The sequence below is a fragment of the Malaclemys terrapin genome, chromosome 11 (assembly GCF_027887155.1).
Source record: "Malaclemys terrapin pileata isolate rMalTer1 chromosome 11, rMalTer1.hap1, whole genome shotgun sequence".
In the NCBI taxonomy this organism is placed as follows: domain Eukaryota; kingdom Metazoa; phylum Chordata; order Testudines; family Emydidae; genus Malaclemys; species Malaclemys terrapin.
Genome location: NC_071515.1, coordinates 11522418 through 11544575, shown reverse-complemented (window position 1 = coordinate 11544575; position 22158 = coordinate 11522418). Strand labels below are relative to the sequence as shown.

Here is a 22158-nt window from a genome sequence, read left to right as displayed (position 1 = left end):
AAAGGCTTTGGGAAGGGCGGGGAGAGGGTGGAAATCAAATCCTATTTGTTTGATCTCTCCAGCACTTATTTTGGTTTGTTCCCACCTTTTCCCATTCCTCTCCCTGAGGTTTCCTCTCTCCCCAGCACAGGGAGTGACCTATGTCTGGATTCTCTCTCTATCCTTCCAGGAGATGGGATGCTGAGTGAGAATGAGGAGAAGAGTCCCCACCAGGAAGATGCTGAGCAAGTAGAACCACATGGGACATTAGCAAGAAGATCCAAAGGGAAAGTTTCTTGGAGTTGTGCAGAGGCAAAAGCCTGTGAGAGTCAGCATAGGCCAGAGAAAAGCTTCTGTAGTGGCTCAGATGTTATGAGACATGAAAGAATGAACATGGGAGAGAGACCCTACGCATGCCTTGAGTGTGGAAAAAGTTTTAGTCAAAGCTCAAACCTCATCACGCATCAGATAATCCACACAGGAGAGCGGCTCTACATGTGCTCTGAGTGCAGGAAAAGTTTCAGTCGGCGCTCGGACCTGATCAAACATCAGAGAGTCCATACAGGAGAGCGACCCTACACGTGCTCTGAGTGTGGGAAAAGCTTCAGCCAGAGCTCAAGCCTCAACAAACATCAGAGAATCCACACAGGAGAGCGTTTCTACATGTGCCTTGAGTGCAGGAAAAGCTTTATAAACAGATCACACCTTCTCGCACATCAGAGAATCCATACAGGAGAGCGACCCTACACGTGCTCAGAGTGTGGGAACAGCTTCAAACTCCGCTCTCACCTCATCACACATCTGAGAGTCCACACAGGAGAGCGACCCTACACCTGCCTTCAGTGCGGGAAAAGCTTCAGCCAAAGGTCACAGCTTACCACACATTGGAGAATCCACACGGGAGAGCGACCCTACACATGCTCTGAGTGCGGGAAAAGCTTCAAACACAAGTCACACATGTTGGCACATCAAAGAATCCACACTGGGGAGACACCCTACACATGCTCTGAGTGTGGGAAAAGATTTAGTGGGAGCTCAACATTCAGCATACATCAGAGAATCCACACGGGCGAGAGACCCTACTCGTGCGCTGAGTGTGGGAAAAGCTTTTGTTGGAGCTCAGCTTTTATCAAACATAAGAAAATCCACACAGGTGAGTAATGCCATAAATGTCTTGTCTAGGGTTCACCAAAGTTTTTTTGTAAAATACATTAGCTAATTCCCACAGTTTGTACCATTTTCTTCAGTGTGGTCTTTCAGCTCCATGTGAGTTGCCGGCCTCTGTTTTTTCCATCTCTCCACCTTCCCCTGATTTGGGGTGAATCCCATCATCCTTTATCAATTCTTTTGTCTTATATCCCCTGGGAGTGTCCCCCTTCTGCCAGAAATATCCATCAGCACCAGGTTGGGGAGATGGGGTAACCTTGTTTAGCTACACTGAGGTAAAAGCTTGTCTCCACTGGGATTGTGCGTGGCTCATCTTAGCGATCATGTTGTAACAACACAACTACATAGAGACATAACAGTAGAGAGTAGTAGAGACATAACCTGGGTACCGTGACTAGAGTTAGCTTTCCCCTTGGCCTGAGCTCACCTCCGTCATTTCCCCTAGTCTAGACAAACCCCGAGCATCATGTTGATACCATTCCCCTATTACAAAGTGATTCTTAGTCACCGAGTTCCCCTTTGGGGACAGATTGTCTCAATCCCAGTTGTTCTCACCTTGCTCAGGGTTGTGCTGGACAGAAGTATTTTTTCTACCATTTTCCTCATTGAAAATAGATTGAAATAGAACAAAGAACAAAGAGCAGGAGCAGGGCACGAAAAATGTGTCATTTCAGCCTCTGTGACACCCGAAGGAGATGCAATGAGTCAAAGGGATTCCCTCCTTCCCCATCACTGTCACAATCCCCCCTTGCCCCAGCAGCATTAGCTTCTGTGTAAGGCACAATAGCGTTTATCCTCCCCACATTCTACCCCTGCACCTCCCGAAGTGTCACGTGATGCCGTGTTCTGTGTGCTCCCTGTGCTTAGATGTCATACTTTGAACCTAAATCAGACTCACTGGGGCTAGAGATGAAAGTTTCACAGACCTGGAAGGGGAATTTGGATCCCAAACACAGAGTAGTCATTCTGTGCTTTCATCTCTTGGCAAAGTTGCTTCTGGGCTGTTTCCTGCTGAGCTGGGATTGTTTGCAGATGGGAAGGTTGGCTGCTTTTCCCCCTTGTGATGAAACTAAATCTTTTGTAAGTAACATGACTCAATAATAATGAGGTGGCACAGAGCGAAGGAAAATTGAATGGATCAGAGGCGAACGCAATGGGAGAATCTGTTTTGATTTATCAGATATAAGCTGCTCTGGAATTTCAGTCCCTGGAAAAATCATGGAGCAGGTCCTCAAGGAATCAATTATGAAACATTTAGAGGAGAGGAAAGTGATCAGGAACAGTCAGCATGGATTCACGAAGGGGAAGTCGTGCCTGACTAACCTAATTGCCTTCTATGATGAGATAGCTGGCTCTGTGGATGAGGGGAAACCAGTGGATGTGTTATTCCTTGACTTTAGCAAAGCTTTTTGATACGGTCTCCCACAGTATTCTTGCCGCCAAGTTAAAGAAGTATGGGCTGGATGAATGGACTGTAAGGTGGATAGAAAGCTGGCTAGATCGTCGGGCTCAACGGGTAGTGATCAATGGCTCCATGTCTAGTTGGCAGCCGGTTTCAAGCGGAGTGCCCCAGGGGTCGGTCCTGGGGCCGGTTTTGTTTAATATCTTTATTAATGATCTGGAGGATGGTGTGGACTGCACTCTCAGCAAGTTTGCAAATTACACTAAACTAGGAGGCGTGGTAGATACACTAGAGGATAGGGATTGGATACAGAGGGACCTAGACAAATTAGAGGATTGGGCCAAAAAAAACCTGATGAGGTTCAACAAGGACAAGTGCAGAGTCCTGCACTTAGGACGGAAGAATCCCATGCACTGCTACAGACTAGGGACCGAATGGCTAGGTAGCAGTTCTGCAGAAAAGGACCTAGGGGTCACAGTGGACGAGAAGCTGGATATGAGTCAACAGTGTGCTCTTGTTGCCAAGAAGGCTAACGGCATTTTGGGCTGTATAAGTAGGGGCATTGCCAGCAGATCGAGGAACGTGATCGTTCCCCTTTATTCGACATTGGTGAGGCCTCATCTGGAATACTGTGTCCAGTTTTGGGCCCCACACTACAAGGATGTGGAAAAATTGGAAAGAGTCCAGCGGAGGGCAACAAAAATGATTAGGGGTCTGGAGCACATGACTTATGAGGAGAGGCTGAGGGAACTGGGATTGTTTAGTCTCCAGAAGAGAAGAATGAGGGTGGATTTGATAGCAGCCTTCAACTACCTGAAGGGGGGCTCCAAAGAGGATGGAGCTCGGCTGTTCTCAGTGGTGGCAGATGACAGAACAAGGAGCAATGGTCTCAAGTTGCAGTGGGGGAGGTCCAGGTTGGATATTAGGAAAAACTATTTCACTAGGAGGGTGGTGAAACACTGGAATGCGTTACCTAGGGAGGTGGTGGAGTCTCCTTCCTTGGAGGTTTTTAAGGCCTGGCTTGACAAAGCCCTGGCTGGGATGATTTAGTTGGGAATTGGTCCTGCTTTGAGCAGGGGTTGGACTAGATGACCTCTTGAGGTCCCTTCCAACCCTGATATTCTATGATTCTATGATTTTATGATTCATTTTATATGAAAATGAAAGTGCCTTCCACCCCTCTGTGTTGTGTGTTTTTCTCTCTGACCTGAAGGTGGTTTAGTCTCATAAATGGATATTACCTTTGTTTGACAGAATGTACCTCAGATTTATTGGGGACTTTGAGATAAATGACCATTTGCTAAAATGATAATATTTTATTTTATCTCTGTCTTTTTTCCCGACCCGTGTATGGTGACATGGAGGAAGTTCAAGTGCAGTTCAGTAACTGGGAAAGAATACTGCAAACTATTGGGCATGCTCCCAAGAAAACAAACCATTTAAAAATTTGTACTCTGAAACATTGAAGAAATGCATACCACAAATTGTGCAACGAACTGAAGTAACTGGACACCTTCACACTTGTTGTGGGTACACTATGAATAAAAAACAAGAGATGTTAAATAACTAGGCTTAATCAATTGATTAATCAATGATTATTAGTCAAAGATTAATACAGCTTAATACAAAGGAAGAGTGCCTACATTACCAGTCCCTGTGGAAGACAGGATTACAGTGCTCACAATGTCTGAGAGATTCTGTGCTTTATACCTAACTGGGGGGAGTTTCACAATTTTCCCTACATCACTTTATCTAATATATCTTTCTTCTCTATTTTCTGTGACATGTTTTTCATAGACAGTAATTGCTACACCTTCCATGTTGGGGATACGTTGTAAGTTTGAACATGACATATATTTTATATTTTGACAGTCATGCAGATATTAAACAAAAGCACAAGACTTTGTTTTTAACATTGCAGGCATAGCATTATCTATTTTTCTGTTATGTTTGTGCCTAGCCCTGAAATTACAATACTTCAGCTATCTCTTTCTGTAATGTAAATAAAAAAGCATTTAGGAAGATCTTAAAACGAGGACAATTGAAGAAACATTGTGATATTCTATACAGTATAATGTTAATGTTGTATTTACTATGAAGATTAGCTAACACTATTGATGTTACAGTCTTTCTCACACCTAACTTCATCTATAGTGTAGTAGCCTGGTATAGCACAACACCGAGAAGCTGTTGTATTTAAGTGTATTTTATAAGCTTCTTGTATCTTAGCCCTGGTATACACTACGAGTTTAGGTCAAATTTAGCAGCATTAGATCTATTTAACCCTGCACCCATCCACACGACAAAGCCATTTTTGTTGACTTAAAGGGGTCTTAAAATCGATTTCTGTACTTCTCCCTGACGAGGGGATTAGTGCTGAAATTGACATCGCCAGGTCGAATTTAGGGGTAGTGTGGACGCAATTCAATGGTATTGGCCAGAGTGCTCCATTGTGCTCCAGAGTGCTCCATTGTGACCATTCTGGACAGCACTCTCAATTCAGATGCACTGGCCAGATAGACAGGAAAAGCCCTTGAATTTCATTTCCTGTTTGGCCAGCGTGGCAAGCTGATCAGTATAGGTGACCATGCAGAGCTCATCAGCAGAGGTGACTATGGAGTCCCAGAATCGCAAAAGAGCTCCTGCATGGACTGAACGGGAGGTACTGGATCTGATCTCACGCTGTATGGGAAGACGAAATTCCCGTTCCAAAAGACAAAATGCCAAAATATTTGAAAAAATCTCTAAGGGCATGAAGGACAGAGGCTATAACAGGGACCCGCAGCAGTGCCATGTGAAACTTAAGGAGCTCAGGCAAGCCTATCAAAAAACCAAAGAGGCAAACGGCTGCTCTGGGTCAGACCCCCCCAGACATGCCGCTTCTATCATGAGCTGCATGCAATTCTAGGGGTGCCCCTACAACTACCCTGCCCCTGTACGTGGACTCCTGCAAGGAAGTCTCACGCAACAGGGATGAGGAAGATGATAGCGCACAACGGGCAAGTGGAGAAACCATTCTCCCCGACAGCCAGGAACTGTTTATGACCCTGGAGACATTACCCTCCCAACCCAGGCTCCCGGACCTTGAAGGCGGAGAAGGCACCTCTGGTGAGTGTACCTTTGTAAATATAATACATGGTTTAAAAGCAAGTGTGTTTAATGATTAATTTGCCCTGAAGACTTGGGATGTATTCGCGGCCAGTAAAGCTACTGGAATGCAGTCAAGCGACATCCGTTCTTTATCTCTCTGTGTTAGTCTCAGGAGAGTCATATCATTCATGGTCACCTGGTTGAAACAGGGGAATTTTATTAAGGAGACATTCAGAGGTGGCCATTCCTGCTGGGCTGTGTGCCTGTGGGTGAAGCGATCATTCCAGAGAATTGGGTGTAAGGGGGGGTTTAGTTGGGTTTGTGCTGCATGTTAATCTGAAAACCGCAGCCCCTCCTTTTAAATGGCCAACCCATTTTAAATGGTCAACCCAACTCTCCCTTTTTTTCCTCCCACAGCTGCAAATGTTTCAACGATCCCCCTATCATCTCCGTCCCAGAGGCTAGTGCAGATAAGAAGGCGAAAAAAACGTGATGAAATGTTCTCTGAGCTTATGCAGTCCTCCCACACTGAAAGAGCCCAGCAGAATGCATGAAGGCAGACAATGTCAGAGTCCAGGAAAGCACAATATGAACGCGAGGACAAGGGGGATGCGCGAGAGGATAGATGGCTGGAGCAAGAGGAGCGATGGCGGCAGTGTGATGAGAGGAGGCAGGATGCAATCCTGAGGCTACTGGAGGATCAAACTGATATGCTGCAGCATATAGTTGAGGTGCAGGAAAGGCAGCAGGAGCACAGACCACTGCTGCTGCCCCTGTGTAACCAACCGCCCTCCTCCCCAACTTCCATAGCCTCCTCACCCAGACGCCCAAGAACGCGGGGGGGACCCTCTGGGCACCCAACCACTCCACCTCAGAGGACTGCCCAAACAACAGAAGGCTGTCATTCAATAAGTTTTGAAGTGCAGTGTGGCCTTGTCCTTCCCTCCTCCACCACCCCACCCGGTGCTTCCCTCCTCCCCCACCCCTCCTGGGCTAGCTTGGCAGTTATCCCCCTATTTGTTTGATGAATTAATAAAGAATGCATGAATTTGAAACAACAATGACTTTATTGCCTCCACAAGTGGTGATCGAAGGGGGGAGGGGAGGGCGGTTGTTTTACAGGGCAGTAGAGTGAACCAAGGGGGTGGGTTTTCATCAAGGAGAAACAAACAGAACTTTCACACCGTAGCCTGGCCAGTCATGAAACTGGCTTTCAAAGGTTCTCTGATGCGCAGCGCTTCCTGGTGTGCTCTTCTAACCGCCCTGGTGTCTGGCTGCATGTAATCAGCGGCCAGGCGATTTACCTCAATCTCCCACCCTGCCATAAACAACTCCCCCTTACTCTCACAGATATTGTGGAGCACACAGCAAGCAGTAATAACGATGGGAATATTGGTTTCGCTGAGGTCTAACCGGGTCAGTAAACTGCGCCAACGCACTTTTAAACGTCCAAATGCACATTCTACTACCATTCTGCACCTGCTTAGCTTATAGTTGAACAGCTCCTGACTACTGTCCAGGGTGCCTGTGTATGGCTTCATGAGCCATGGCATTAAGGGGTAGGCTGGGTCTCCAAGGATAACTATAGGCATTTCAACATCCCCAACGGTTATTTTCTGGTCTGGAAAGTAATTTCCTTGCTGCAGCCGTTCAGACAGACCAGAGATCCTGAAAATGCGAGCGTCATGTACCTTTCCCGGCCATCCCATGTTGATATTGGTGAAACGTCCCTTGTGATCCACCAGTGCTTGCAGCTGTTTACGTACTGGCTCCCTTGGTGCTCTGGTCCCAAGATAGGGATATGCGTTCCGTCTATCGCCCCACCACAGTTAGGGAATCCCATTGCAGCAAATCCGTTCACCATGACCTGCACGTTTCCCAGAGTCACTACCCTTGATAGCAGCAGCTCAGTGATTGTGTTGGCTACTTGGATCACAGAAGCCCCCACAGTAGATTTGCTCACTCCAAATTGATTCCTGACTGACCGGTTGCTGTCTGGCATTGCAAACTTCCTGAGGGCTATCGCCACTCACTTGTGAACTGTGAGGGCTGCTCTCATCTTGGTATTCTGGCGCTTCAGGGCAGGGGACAGCAAGTCACAAAGTTCCATGAAAGTGCCCTTACGCATGCAAAATTTCACAGCCACTGGGAATCATCCCAGGCCTGCAACACTATGCAGTCCCACCAGTCTATGCTTGTTTCCTGGGCCCAGAATCGGCATTCCATGGCATGAACCTGCCCCATTACCACCATGATGTTCACATTGCCAGGTCCCATGCTTTGCCAGGTCTGTGTCCATGTCCTTGTCACTCTCATCACCACGCTGCCGTCGCCTCCTCGCCTGCTTTCGCAGGTTCTGTTGCTGCATATACTGCAGGATAATGCGCGAGGTGTTTACAGTGCTCATAACTGCCACGGTGATCTGAGCGGGCTCCATGCTTGCCTTGGTATGGCGTCTGCAGAAGAGCAGAGTGGCAGCGGAAGCGTGACGATGGTTTGCAGCCCTACTGCACTGTCTGCTGCCAGCAGCCCCCAGGACACAACAGTGGTGGCTGAGCTGAGCTGGCTGCATGCTTGCCATGGTATGGCGTCTGCGCGGAAAAAAGGCACGAAACAATTGTCTGCCGTTGCTCTCATGGAGGGAGGGGGGACTGACGACATGTATCCAAAACCACCCGCAACAATGTTTTTGCCCCATCAGGCAGTGGGAGCTCAACCCAGAATTCCAATGGGTGGCAGAGACTGCGGGAACTGTGGGATAGCTACCCACAGTGCAGCGCTCCAAAAGTCGACGCTAGCCTCGGTACTGTGGATGCACTCCGCTGACTTAATGCGCTTAGTGGGGACACACACAATCGACTGTATAAAATCGCTTCCTAAAAAATCAACTTCTATTAATTCGACCTAATTTCGTAATGTAGACATACCCTTAGGCCTGGTCTACACTAGGAGGTTATGTCGAATTTAGCAGTGTTAACTCGAATTAATCCTGCACCCGTCCACACAACGAAGCTATTTATTTCGACATAGAGGTCTCTTTAAATCGATTTCTGTACTCCTCCCCGACGAGGGGAGTAGCGCTAAATTCGACATGGCCGTATCGAATTAGGGTAGGTGTGGATGGAATTCGACGCTAATAGCTCTGGGAGCTATCCCACAGTGCACCACTCTGTTGACGCTCTGGACAGCAGTCTGAGCCCGGATGCTCTGACCAGCCACCAGCCACACAGGAAAAGCCCCGGGAAAATTTGAATTCCTTTTCCTGTCTGGCCAGTTTGAATCTCATTTCCTGTTTGGACATCGTGGCAAGCCCAGCAGCACTGGCAACGATGCAGAGCTCTCCAGCAGAGGTGACCATGCAATCGTAGAATAGAAAGAGGGCCCCAGCATGGACTGATCGGGAAGTCTTGGATCTGATCGCTGTGTGGGGCGATGAGTCCGTGCTTTCGGAGCTGCGATCGAAAAAATGGAATGCGAAGATCTACGAGAAGATCTCAAAAGCCATGACGGAGAGAGGATACAGCCGGGATGCAATGCAGTGCCGCGTGAAAATCAAGGAGCTGAGACAAAGGTATCAGAAGACCAAAGCGTCAAATGGACGCTCCGGATCCCAGACCCAGACATGCCATTTCTACGAGGTACTGCATTCCATTCTAGGTGCGGCCGCCACCACTACCCCACCACTGTCCGTGGACTCTGACGATGGGGTATTGTCGACGGCCGCTTCCTCGGAGATGTTCGCGGACAGGGAAGATGAGGAAGGAGATGAGGAGGACGAGGCAGTCGACAGCGCTTTCAATGCTGATTTCCCCGACAGCCAGGATCTCTTCATCACCTTCACGGAGATCCCCTACCAACCCTCCCAAGGCGGTAACCCGGACCATGAATCAGGAGAAGGATCAGTAGGTAAGTGTTTTAAACATTTATTTTGAACAGAATAGGAATGGTATCTTAACAATGAGTTTTTCATGATTAGTTTGCCCTAGGCGCTTTAGTTTTTAGTCCTTGCCAGTGCAGCTACTGGAAAAGTTTGTCAACATGTCCGGTTTTTCATGATTAGTTTGCCCTAGGCGCTTTAGTTTTTAGTCCTTGCCCGTGCAGCTACTGGAAAATTCTGTCAATATGTCCGGGGATAGAGCAGAAATCCTCCTGGGACATCTCCACGAAGCTCTCCTGGAGGTATTGTGAAAGCCTTTGCATCAGGTTCCAGGGGAGAGCGGCCTTATTGCGTTCTCCATGGTAGGAAACTTTTCCGCGCCAGGCTAGCAGCAAGTACTCCGGGATCATTGCCTCGCAAAGCATGGCGGCATACGGCCCTGGTGTTTGCTGGCATTCATGCAGCATGCGGTCTTTCTCTGTCTCCGAAATCCTCATCAGAGTGATATCACTCGTGGTGACCTGCTTTGAATTAGGGGAATGTTAGTATTGGGACTGATTGCCTGTTCCTTTTCATAACTGTAACCGGCGGTTTACAGTCACGCGGTGGAGGCGGGACAGGGGCAGCATGCAGTGATCTTTCCTGGGGACAGCCGCGAGGGGGGTGGGACAGGGGCAGAGTTCATGCCGGCCGGATTGCCGGCAGCAGGAACTGGCCAACGCTAGGAGCATTGCTTGGAACGTGAAAGGAGGGCACTGCTATAAATTAAGCTTTAAGCAGCCAAAAGTCTACGGCTTACCATGTCCGCCTGCTAGCCGAATTCCGTTGTCCGGCCCCGCTTGTGTGATCTGTACAGCAAGACCGCAGGCACTCAATGGAAAGGCCGAAAATTCGATCTTGAACTGAGTGCGCATGTGATAGGTACTGTGCATGGTCTTGTTCATAGAGAAAGACTATATTCATTGTTTGCAAAACTGTATCTTTGTGAGGAATTCACTCCCTTTTTCCCATCCCACAGCTGCGAGTGTCTCCCGAGTTACCCCGGCATCCCCCTCCCAGAGGCTGGCGCAGATCAGGAGGCGAAAGAAAAGGACACGGGACGAGATGCTCTCTGAACTTATGGGCTGCTCCCGAGCCGAGACGGCACAGAAGACCCAGTGAAGGGAGAACATGTCGCAATACTAGCGATCACACAGCGAATGGGAGGACAGGTGGCGGCAGGAAGACCAGCAGGCGACTCAAACGCTGCTTGGACTAATGAGGGAGCAAACGGACAAGCTCCAGCTTGTAGATGTTCTGCAGGACTGGAGGCAGGAGGACAGAGCCCCGCTGCATTCTATCTCTAACTGCCCTCCCCCACCACAAAGTCCCATCCCCCCCTCACCCAAAGTCCCAAGAAGGAGAGGTGGCAGGGGCCGTGAAAACAGTCACTCCACCCCTGCAGGCTGCTCAAGTAGCAGAAGGCTCTCATTACCAAAGATTTGATAAGTCCCTTCCTTCACTCCAAAAGCACCTCACCCAAGCCCCCCTCCCAGTTTCATCCCCTAACTGTGTAGTTGTTAATAAAAAATACGTTTCTGTTAATTACTGTTTCCGTCATGTTCTTTTAGAGGAGAGTGTGTTTGAAGGGGGGGAAGGGGGTTGGTAATTGGAGAGGACAGTCACCTTTACCAGTGTACAGACACGGAGGCAGGTTCAGCAGAAGGTCACACACACATTGCAGTCACTAGGCACCCTGGTCAGTCTGGGAGGTGGTTTTCATGTTCTGGGGGGGGCTATGTGAGTTTGTGGCGAGGGAGGGCGGTTACAGATCTTATGCAGCAGTCCTTAGCCTGGATGACAGAGCCATGCAGCAGGGGATCTGTAACCGTCCTCCCCCGCCACAAAGTCACATAGCCCCCACGCACAGAGTCCCAAAAAGGAGGGGTGGCAGGCTCCATTGAAACAACCAGTCCACCACTGCGGACCGCTCTAGGAGCAGGAGCCTGTCATTCCTCGAGTTTAGAAGCGTCCTTTCCATCACTCCCCACCACAGTCTGCGTCCCAGTTTCAACACTTTACCACAAAATCCTTAATAAAGAAAACGGTGTTAATGAACAAAGTTTCATTTATTTTATTTTTAAAGGTGTGTTGGAAGGGAGGGAAGGGGGTTGGTAACTGGAGAGGATAGTCAACATTAACTGGGTAAAGAAACGGGGGCAGGTTCAGCTTCTGTTTAAACAAACTTAATAGTCACAAGTTACCCTGCTCACTCTGGAACCTAGCTTTCAAAGCTTCCCGGATGCACAGCGCGTCCCACTGGGCTCTTCTAATCGCACGGCTGTCTGGCTGGGCGTAATCAGCAGCCAGGCGATTTGCCTCAACCTCCCACCCCGCCATAAACGACTCCCCCTTGCTCTCACAGAGATTGTGGAGCACACAGCAAGCTGCAATAACAATGGGGATATTGGTTTCGCTGAGATAAGAGCGAGTCAGTAAGCTTCTCCATCTCCCCTTCAGACGTCCAAAAGCACACTCCACCACCATTCTGCACTTGAAGAGTTCTTTTTCACTGTCCAGGGCGCCTGTATAGGGCTTCATGAGCCAGGGCATAAGCGGGTAGGCTGGGTCCCTGAGGATCACTATAGGCATCCCCAACAGTTATTTTGTGGTCCGGGAAGTAAATACCTTACTGCAGCTGTCTAAACAGACCAGAGTTCCTGAAAACACGAGCGTCATGAACCTTGCCCGGCCATCCGATGTTGATGTTGGTAAAACGTCCCCTATGGTCCACCAGTGCTTGCAGCACCATTGAAAAGTAGCCCTTTCGGTTAATGTACTGGCTGGCCTGGTGGTCCGGTCCCAGGATAGGGATATGAGTTCCATCTATAGCCCCACCGCAGTTTGGGAATCCCATCGCAGCGAAGCCATCTATGATCACCTGCACGTTTCCCAGGGTCACTACCTTTGAGAGCACTAGCTCAACAATTGCATTGGCTACTTGCATCACAGCAACCCCCATGGTAGATTTGCCCACTCCAAAGTGATTCGCGACTGACCGGTAGCTGTCTGGCGTTGCAGGCTTCTAGAGGGCTATGGCCACTCGCTTCTGGACAGTCAGGGCTGCTCGCATCCGGGTGTCCTTGCGCTTCAGGGCAGGGGACAGCAACTCACAAAGTTCCAGGAAAGTTCCCTTATGCATCCTAAAGTTTCGCAGCCACTGTGATTCATCCCAGACCTGCAGCACTATGCGGTCCCATCAGTCCGTGCTTGTTTCCTGAGCCCAGAATCGCCGTTCCACAACATCAACATGACCAATTGCCACCATGATGTTCACGGTGCATGGTCCCGTGCTTTGTGAGAGGTCTGTGCCCCTCTCAGACTTAATGTCCTCACCGCGCTGCCGTAGCCTCCTAGCCCCATTTCTCAGCATCTGCCTCTGAAAAAGGTGGATGATAAGATGCGAGGTGTTGACAATGGCCATAACTGCGGCTATGATCACAGCGGGCTCCATGCTCTCAGTGCTGTGGCGTCCGCGCTGTCAATCACCAGAAAAGTGTGTGAACTGATTGCCTGCTGGCGCTTTCACGGGGGGAGGGTGGGAGTGAGGGTTGAATGACGACAGTTACCCAAAACCACCCTCGACACATTTTTTGCCCCAGCAGGCATTGGAGGCTCGACCCAGAATTCCAATGGGCAGCAGGGACTGCGGGAACTGTGGGATAGCTGCCCACAGTGCACCGCTTCCAATGTCGATGCTTGCCCCATTAGTGTGGACTCACAAAGTCGAATTACTGTCCTTAGTGTGGATACACACGTTCGACTTTGTAATATCGGTTCCACAAATTCGCTTTAAGTAAAATCGAACTACTCTCGTAGTGTAGACATACCCTTAGTTTTTGCAAAGCTTGCAAATTCTCCAGCACAGATACAAACGAGAAGTTCATACAAAGGTTACAGCATCTACCTACCATACAGTTTCAGAGAATTTAACATTAATATAAAGGACTTCCTATATAATATAATTTACATATGCATTGTTGACTACTTTCTTATTTTGATTATATAACACCACTATTCCACTTATAGTTGCTAACGATAATACATTTATATTTTTATCAGTTATCTCACTTTTACCCTTGTATTTACAAGAACTGATTTCCCAGTATATCTTATCTAGACAAACTACCAGTTTATCTAGACAAACTACATTTACATTACAATTTACATCCCTGAAAAATAGTTCTGATTGCAAGAGTTTAGGTAAGCAAGTTACATTCCAGAATAATAGTTCCGTGTTAGAACTCAGGTTTCAGTAAAAATCCATTCTTACATGGCTGCTGTCATTGCAACAGCACTGCCAGGATTTCACAGCCTGTATTGTTCCACTTGTGTTTAGTTTAGCTGACGCAATTTGCTCAATAGTCAGATCGCAAAGCACTCTGGTTCAGTTCTGTCAGCTAGTGTTATGAAGCATTTGGGGTTTTAATTTAGTTTGGTAAACACAGTGTTATTCAGGGTTATGGCAATATAATTTCAGATGATCTGTGAAGTGTATGCCCCAATCAGTGACTTGGAACTTGGCAAAAGGCCCCTGGATTTGGATCCCAAAGTAACTGTGGTCCAGGCCCTACAGAAAGTTACTATTGAAAATATTTCCTTCTGAATAAGGTGCACGCTGCCTATTATTTGGGAAACCCAATCCCTATCTCTGTAGTGATGGAGAAAATGGAAGTGGCATTTTAGAATCATAAAATAATAGGACTGGAAGGGATCTCAAGAGGTCATCTAGTCCAGACCCCTGCGCTCATGGCAGGACTAAGTATTATCTAGACCATCCCTGACAGGTGTTTGTCTAACCTGCTCTTAACAATTTCCAATGATGGAGATTCCACAATCTCCCTAGGCAATTTATTCCAGTGCCTAAAACCACCCTGACAGTTAGGAAGTTTTTCCTAATGTCCAACCTAAACCTTCTTTGCTGCAATTTAAGCCCATTGCTTCTTGTCCTATTCTCAAAGGTTAAGAAGAACAATTTTTCTCCCTCGTCCTTGTAACAACCTTTTATGTACTTGAAAACTGTTATCATGTCTTCTCTTTTCCAGACTAAACAAACTCCGTTTTTTCAATCTTCCCTCACAGGTCATGTTTTCTAGACCTTTAATCATTTTTGTTGCTCTTCTCTGGACCTTCTCCAATTTGTTCACCTCTTTCCGGAAATGTGGCGCCCAGAACTGGATACAATACTCCTCACTGAACGTTGTAGTTATGATCCTGAAAAATGCAACTTTAAGCAAAACCATGTTAAGCGAATCCAATTTCCCCATAAGAATTAATGTAAATGAGGGAGTTAGGTTCCAGGGAAATTTTTTTTCACCAGACAAAAGACTATATTATATATATACACACACACACAGTATAAGTTTTAAACAAACAATTTAATACTGGTACACAGTGATGATGATTGTGAAGCTTGGTTGAGGTGGAGGAGTCAGAGGATGGGATATTTCCCTTACTGCTAAATGATGAACTAGCAATTGGCTGAGCTCTCAAGGTTAACTCTCTCTCTCTGCAAGGCAGCAGGAATGGCGGGAGATATGTGCATTTCCCTTACGTACACTGCCTTGTTAATTAGATCAGCTTGCTGAGACCTCAGCCCTGGTATGTCCCCCCTGCTCTATGGAAGATGGGGTAAGCGGGGTGCAAGAGTAGGGGGGAGCAGGACACCCTGACAGCCCCCCTCTTCCTTCCCTCCCCCCCGGCACAGCAAGCAGGAGTCTTGGGGAGCAGCTCCAAGGTAGAGGGCAGGAGCAGCACATGGCAGTCGGGGGAGGGACACAGCTGAACTGCAGGCAGCTGCTGCACAGGGAACTTAGGGGAGCTGATAGGGGAAGCTGATGGGCTGCCGGTTCACCCTGGTTCCAAGCCCCACCAGCTAGCTGTAAGGGGCTGCTCTTCCTGTAAGCAGTAGACAAAGCAGGCAGCTGCCAAATGACGTTAGAAGGGAGCATTACACAACTTTAAATGAACACGTTCCTTAATTGATCAGCAACTTAACAACGAAACAAAGTTAACCAGGACGACTTGAAGTGAGGAGTTACTGTACTCCAGTTGAGGCCTAATTAGCGCGGAGTAGAGCGGAAGAATTACTTCTTGTATCTTGCTTATAATACTCCTGCTAATACATCCCAGAATGATGTTTGCTTTTTTTTTGCAACAGTGTGACACGGTTGACTCATATTTAGCTTGTGGTCCACTATGACCCCCAGATCCCTTTCCGTAGTACTGCTTCCTAGGCAGTCATTTCCCATTTTGTATGTGTGCAACTGATTGTTCCTTCCTAAGTGGAGTACTTTGCATTTGTCCATATTGAATTTCACCCTATTTACTTCAGACCATTTCTTGAGTTTGTCCAGATCATTTTGAATTTTAATCCTATCCTCCAAAGTGCTTGCAACCCCTCTCAGCTTGGTATCCTCTGCAAACTTTATAAGTGTACTCTCTATGCCATTATCTAAATCACTGATGAAGATATTGAACAGAACCAGACCCAGAACTGATCCCTGTGGGACCCCACTCAATATGCCCTTCCAGCATGACTGTGAACCATTGATAATTACTCTCTGGGAATGGTTTTCCAACCAGGTATGCACCCACCTTATAATAGCTCCATCTAGGTTGGATTTCCGTAGTTCATTTATGAGAAGATCATGTGATATACTACATCTTCCGCTTCCCCTCTTCCACGAGGCTTGTTACCCTGTCAAAGAAAGCTATCAGGTTGGTTTGACATGATTTGTTCTTAACAAATCCATGCTGACTGTTACTTATCACCTTATTATCATCTAGATGTTTGCAAATTGATTGCTTAATTATTTGCTCCATTATCTTTTCAAGTACAGAAGTTAAGCTGACTGGTCTGTAATTCCCTGGGTTGTCCTTATTTCCCTTTTTATAGATTGGCACTATAATTGCCCTTTTCCAGTCTTCTGGAATCTCTCCCATCTTCCATGACTTTTCAGAGATAATCGCTAATAAGCTCATCCCTTGTAGATACTGCAAATGTGTATAAAATGAAATCAGTGTTGAATGTGAGACAGCTGCAGAATTATACCTGTTTTTAATAAACACCCCAAAATCCCTGGGTTACAGGGATTCTGATCCAGGCCTGGATCTAGTCGCTATATTAGATCTGTGGCACTAGATTAAATAAATAAACCAGGCATGTTTGGGGAAGCTATTCCTCACTATCACTACTGACATTTGGTGTGGTTTGGTAAGGATGCTAATTCAGAGAAGTGTCAAGTTACCCCAACCAAGGCCAAGGATTATACAAGAACTCAGGTAGAAATAGTAGGTACCCAGTGGTTGATTTTCACCCCAGAGATGGAAACTATGATGACCCATGGCCCAGCTAAACTATTTATTTTCAGAACACTACTCCTTAGTTCAGTGGCATTCATTCTGGACCCAAAGGATGCCATGGTTAAACTGGGAGCAATTGTCCTTTCCCATTTGGGTTGAAAGCTTCATGGGGTAAAGAGAGAAATAGTTGATGCCTTCAGAGGACATTCCTTCCCCATCTGATGACCTTTTTGGACAAGAAGCACTTCCATGCTGTGCATGTGATGATGGTCAGTGAAGGAATGAATGTGTCAGATTCCAAGTTCAAACCTCAGGATACAGGAATGTTGAGTCTTGATTCTATGCTTTCATCTCTCAGCTTTGCTTGTGTCTTATGCATTTGCATCACTTCTCCACCTGCTGCTTCCTTGACAGATTAGAAAATGTGAAAATAAAATATAGGTGGTTTTCTCATGATGCAAATCTTCTCACATAGTGTGAGACCCCTTCCACCAATGCTTACAGCAGAAGACATTGGGTATGTCTACACTGCAGTGTAATCCCAGTTTAGTGGGACTTGAGTCAGATGACCCATGTTAAGAAACCCTAGGCTTGAGTGTCTGCAATCTATTTTAACCCTATGTTAGAATTTTCTAACCTGTGCTGCAACCTAGTGCTCTAGCATCCACTCTGCAGTGTGCAGACTCGAGTCAAAGTAACCACATCCCGGAGTCCCTTGTTCCCCCATACTCCAAATGTGGCTGCTCTAGCTCTTGAACCGTGGTGTGCTGTGTGAAAATGTACTATCCACCTCTCTGTCATCTGGGGAAGGGCTTTGGCAGGGGAGAGGGTGGAAATCAAATCCTGTTTTGTCTCTCCTGCACTTATTTTGGTTTGTTCCCACCTTTTCCCATTCCTCTCACTGAGGTTTCCTCTCTCCCCAGCACAGGGAGTGACCTATGTCTGGATTCTCTCTCTATCCTTCCAGGAGATGGAATGCTGAGTGAGAACGAGGAGAAGAGTCCCCACCTGGAAGATGCTGAGCAAGTAGAACCACATGGGACATTAGCAGGAAGATCCAAAGGGAAAGTTTCTTGGAGTTGTGCAGAGGCAAAAGCCTGTGAGAGTCAGCAAAGGCCAGAGAAAAGCTACAGTGGCAGCTCAGATGTTATTAGACATGAAAGAATGAACATGGGACCGAGACCTTACAAATGCCTAGAGTGCGGGAAAAGCTTCAGATTGAGCACACACCTTATCGCACATCAGATAATCCACACAGGAGAGCGACCCTACACGTGCTCTGAGTGTGGGAAAAGCTTCAGTCGGCGCTCGGACCTGATCAAACATCAGCGAGTCCACACAGGAGAGCGACCCTATAAATGCTCTGAGTGTGGGAAAAGCTTCAGCCAGAGCTCAACCCTCAGCAAACATCAGAGAATCCACATGCGAGAGAGATCCTTCACATGCCCCTGAGTGCGGGAAAAGTTTTAGAAAGGACTCAGCTTTTATGAGACATAAGAGAACCCACACAGGCGAGTAATGCCATAAATGTCTTGACTAGGGCTGGCCAAAGCTTTTTTGTAAAATACATTAGCTAATTCCCACATCATTTGCACCATTTTCTTCAGTGTGGTCTCTCAGCTCCATGTGAGTTGCCTGCCTCTGTCTTTCACACCTCCCCCTTCTTTGTGGTGAATCCCATGTTTAAGGCTATGATTTAGTCATGAATATTTTTACTAACAGTTATGGACAGGTCATGAGCAATAAACAAAAATTCCTGGCCTGTGTCATGCCCTTGATTTGTATAAATACCCCTGACTAAATCTTAGGTGCTGGGGGAGGGGCTCCAGAGCGCTGCAGGTGCTGGTGGGGGGTGGGCCTCCAGGGCACTGCAGGTGCTGATGGGGAGGGCCTCCGGGGCGGTGCAGGTGCTGGGAAAGGGGCCTCCGGGGCACTGCAGGTGCTGGTGAGGGGGGCCTCCAGGGCGCTGCAGGTGTTGGGGAAGGGGCCTCCGGGGCACTGCAGGTGCTGGTGGAGGGGGCCTGCGGGGCACTGCAGGTGCTGGGGGGGGAGCTCCAGCCCAGGGCCCTGTTGCTGCTGCTGCTGCTGCTTGGGGGAGGGAGTGGCCCAGGCCCCACTGCTGCTGCTCCAGTGGCCCAAGAGCCAGCAGCAGCTGGTGCAGCTTAGGCAGCCCCAGGATCAGCCGCACCAGCTGCTGCAGAAGTCATGGGAGGTCACGGAAAGTGATGTAATCTGTGACTTCCGTGAGCTCTGTGAAAGACTCATAGCCTTATCTTTATCCTTTATCAACTCCTTTGTCTTATAAGTCCTGGGAGCATGCCCTTCTCCTGCCAGAAATATCCATCAGCACCAGGCGAGGGAGATGGGGTTGACCTTGACTAGCTACACTGAGGTAAAAACGGCCTGTGCTTTGTCTCCACTGGGATTTTGCATGGACATAATGGCTCATTTTAGCGATCTTGTTGTAACAACACAACTACATTTGCAGTGCAGACATAACCCGGGTACAGTGGCTGGAGTTAGCTTTCCCCTTGACCTGAGCTCACATCCATCATTTTTCCTAGTCTAGACAAACTCCGAGCATCACGTTGATACCATTCCCCCGTTACAAAGTGATTGCTAGTCACCGAGTTCCGTATTGGGGACAGATTGTCTCAATCCCACTTGTTCTCACCTTGCTCAGGGTTGTGCTGGACACAAATATTTTTTCTACCATTTTCCTCATTTAAAATAGATTGAAATAGAACAAAGAGCAGGAGCAGGGCAGGAAAAATGTGTCATTTCAGCCTCTGTGACACCCAAAGGAGATGGGGTGAGTCAAAGGGATTCCCTCCTTCCCCATCACTGTCACAATCCCCCCTTGCCCCAGCAGCATTAGCTTCTGTGTAAGGCACAATAATGTTTATCCTCCCCATGTTCTACCCCTGCACCTCCCAGTGTGTCATGTGACGCCATGTTCTGAGCGCTTTCTATGCTTAGGTATCACACACTGATCTTAAATCCGACTCACTGCGGCTAGATGTGAAAGTGTCAGACCTGGAAGTGGGATTTGAATGGATTCCAAACACAGAGTAGTCATTCTGTGCTTTCATCTCTGCTTCCATCTATTGGCAAAGCTGCCTCTGGCCTTTTTCCTGCTGAGCTGGGATTGTTTGCAGATGGAAAGTTTGGCTGCTTTTCCACCTTGTGATGAAGCTAAATCTTTTGTACATAACATGACTCAATAATAATGAAGTGGCACAGAGTGAAGAGAGTTTGAATGGATCAGGGGAGATGGGAGAATGTATTTTGATTTTGAATTATCAGCTATATCCTGCTCTGGAATTTCATTTTATATGAAGCTGAAAGTGTCTTCTACTCCTCTGTGTTGTGGGTTTTTCCTCTCTTTTCTTAAGGAAGATTGGTCTCATAAATGGATATTACTTTTATTTGACAGAATGTACCTCAGATTTACAGGAGAAGCCAGCGGGTATATCTACACTGTAATGTAATCCCAGGCTTAGTGGGACTTGAGTCTGACCTTTGTGAAGAAATCCTGGGTGTGTTAGACTTTTCTAACCTGTGCTGCAACCTAGGGCTCTGGTGTCCACACAGCAGTGCGCAGACCCGAGTCAAAGTACCCGCATCCCATACTCCCTTGTGTTCCCCCGACCCCCCAAATGTGGCCGCTCTAGTTCCAGGACTGTGGTGCACTTTGCGAAAATTTACCACCCACCCTGCATGTTACCAGGAAGCAGCTCGCTTTGCCAAAGGCTTGATGGGTTCGCTCTCCTTTGCACGCCCAGGAGACTCTCTGATAGTGTGCTTACAGATCAGTTGTCAGAAGCGAATGGGTTAATGCTGACCTGAGCAGCTGCCATTTGCAAAGGGGGGAAGGCTTCTGTTTTCAGTAGAGTGGATTGCAGATTGTTGGGGGAGAGAGGACTAAGGAATTTGTCCCATGGAATTGTGGGATACTTCCAGCTGACTCCTGTGACCCCAGTCAAGCGGGGCTGCATCTACACTGCAAAGCAATGGGGCTCAGACCCTGGATCTCAGCTTAACTTGCGCTTGGGCCCTCCAGCCTTGCAGGGTCCTGGGACCCTGGGTCTGAGCCCTGGGTTAGCACAATTGCAGTGTAGATGCAAAAGGGCTTAGGCTTGAGTCTGGGCTCAATCACGGTCTTATGCTGCAGTATAGACACACCCCAGAGACAAATGAACTCTTAGAAATGGAAGGCACCTGTGTTAGTGGAGAACAGAGCATTACACAGGGCTCATTGGTGGAAATGAGGATTGAGAGAAAACTAATCAATATGATAAGATTTTGTAATCTTTGAATACGTTGTTGTTGTTACCAGTGATAATGGAATTAAACATGATGTTAATCATTATAGAATAAGAGACTGATTATGTGATAACTGGAATTCTATTGTAAGACTGCAAATTATATTGTTTTTTATTTATTTTCTTTGTTTGTTTTTGTTGCATCAGTATTTTAGAAAATGGTGGCTAATTCTGACAAGTTTATTTGATGTAATTCAGCCCCTTTGGATTAAGCAATGCTGAAGTAAAACCTCACTCTAAAGGGATTGAGAGAAGTATATGAGAATGGACACCCAATGTAGATTTTAATTATTTCTATTTCAAATGGAATTTATGTTGATCAGCTTTAAAATAAACTTTCTGTGAAGAGTAAAGATACTGAAGGAGACAAGTTGTGTAACCATCTCCCCCGTCTGACTGTAACAGTCACTGCAATGTGAGCCTGGGTGTGTGGGACTCGAGTCTGCAGGCTCAGTGTGTCTAAGCCTGTGCTGGAGAGTCCACACTGAACGGTGACCCTGGGTTTAGAATTTCAAGACCCGAGTCTCACACCAGCGCTTACGGGCCCACAATGCACTGCGCAGACCCAGTCAAATCAGCCTCTCCCAGGCTTCCTAGCGCTCTCCCAGCTCTAGCCTCTTCAGCTCTTTGTTCCTTTGTTCTGTTTCGAAGGGCTGTAAATGGAGGTGAAAAGTGCGGACATTTCAGCCACTGTGGTGTTGGCAGAGCAAAATCTATGTGTGTTAAAGCAGCATATTGGGACATTGCTGTAAGAGGGCAGAGTTAAGTTAACACCATTTCCTGGTGTTCAGAGGTTTGAGTTTTGGTGAAGTTAAGGTTTTGCAAGGGGACGACATCTCACCAGGCAACCTTAACTCTGCATTGAAGAAGTTTTTTCCCATGACTGCCCACTAGATATTAACCATCTAGCAAGGCCAGATCCAGGGCTAAAAACTTAGGCCTGGTTTACACTATGAGTTTAGGTCGAATTTAGC

The 22158-nt window shown here is 47.3% G+C and overlaps 1 protein-coding gene across 2 annotated transcripts in view; it reads left to right on the top strand.

The window, feature by feature from the left end:
- LOC128845532 (zinc finger protein 135-like) overlaps positions 1 to 21303 on the top strand; it is a 49159-nt gene extending 27856 nt beyond the window's left edge. The window contains exons 5-6 of one of the 2 annotated variants that reach the window (XM_054044327.1): positions 170 to 1132; positions 17827 to 21303. In XM_054044327.1, the coding sequence (XP_053900302.1) occupies positions 170 to 1132; positions 17827 to 18311 (1448 nt within the window). In that variant the 3' untranslated portion in view covers positions 18312 to 21303. Of the gene's footprint in view, positions 1 to 169; positions 1133 to 17787 lie in introns of both variants that reach the window. The other variant, XM_054044326.1, reaches the window with a different exon arrangement.
- The last annotated feature ends 855 nt before the right edge of the window (positions 21304 to 22158 follow it).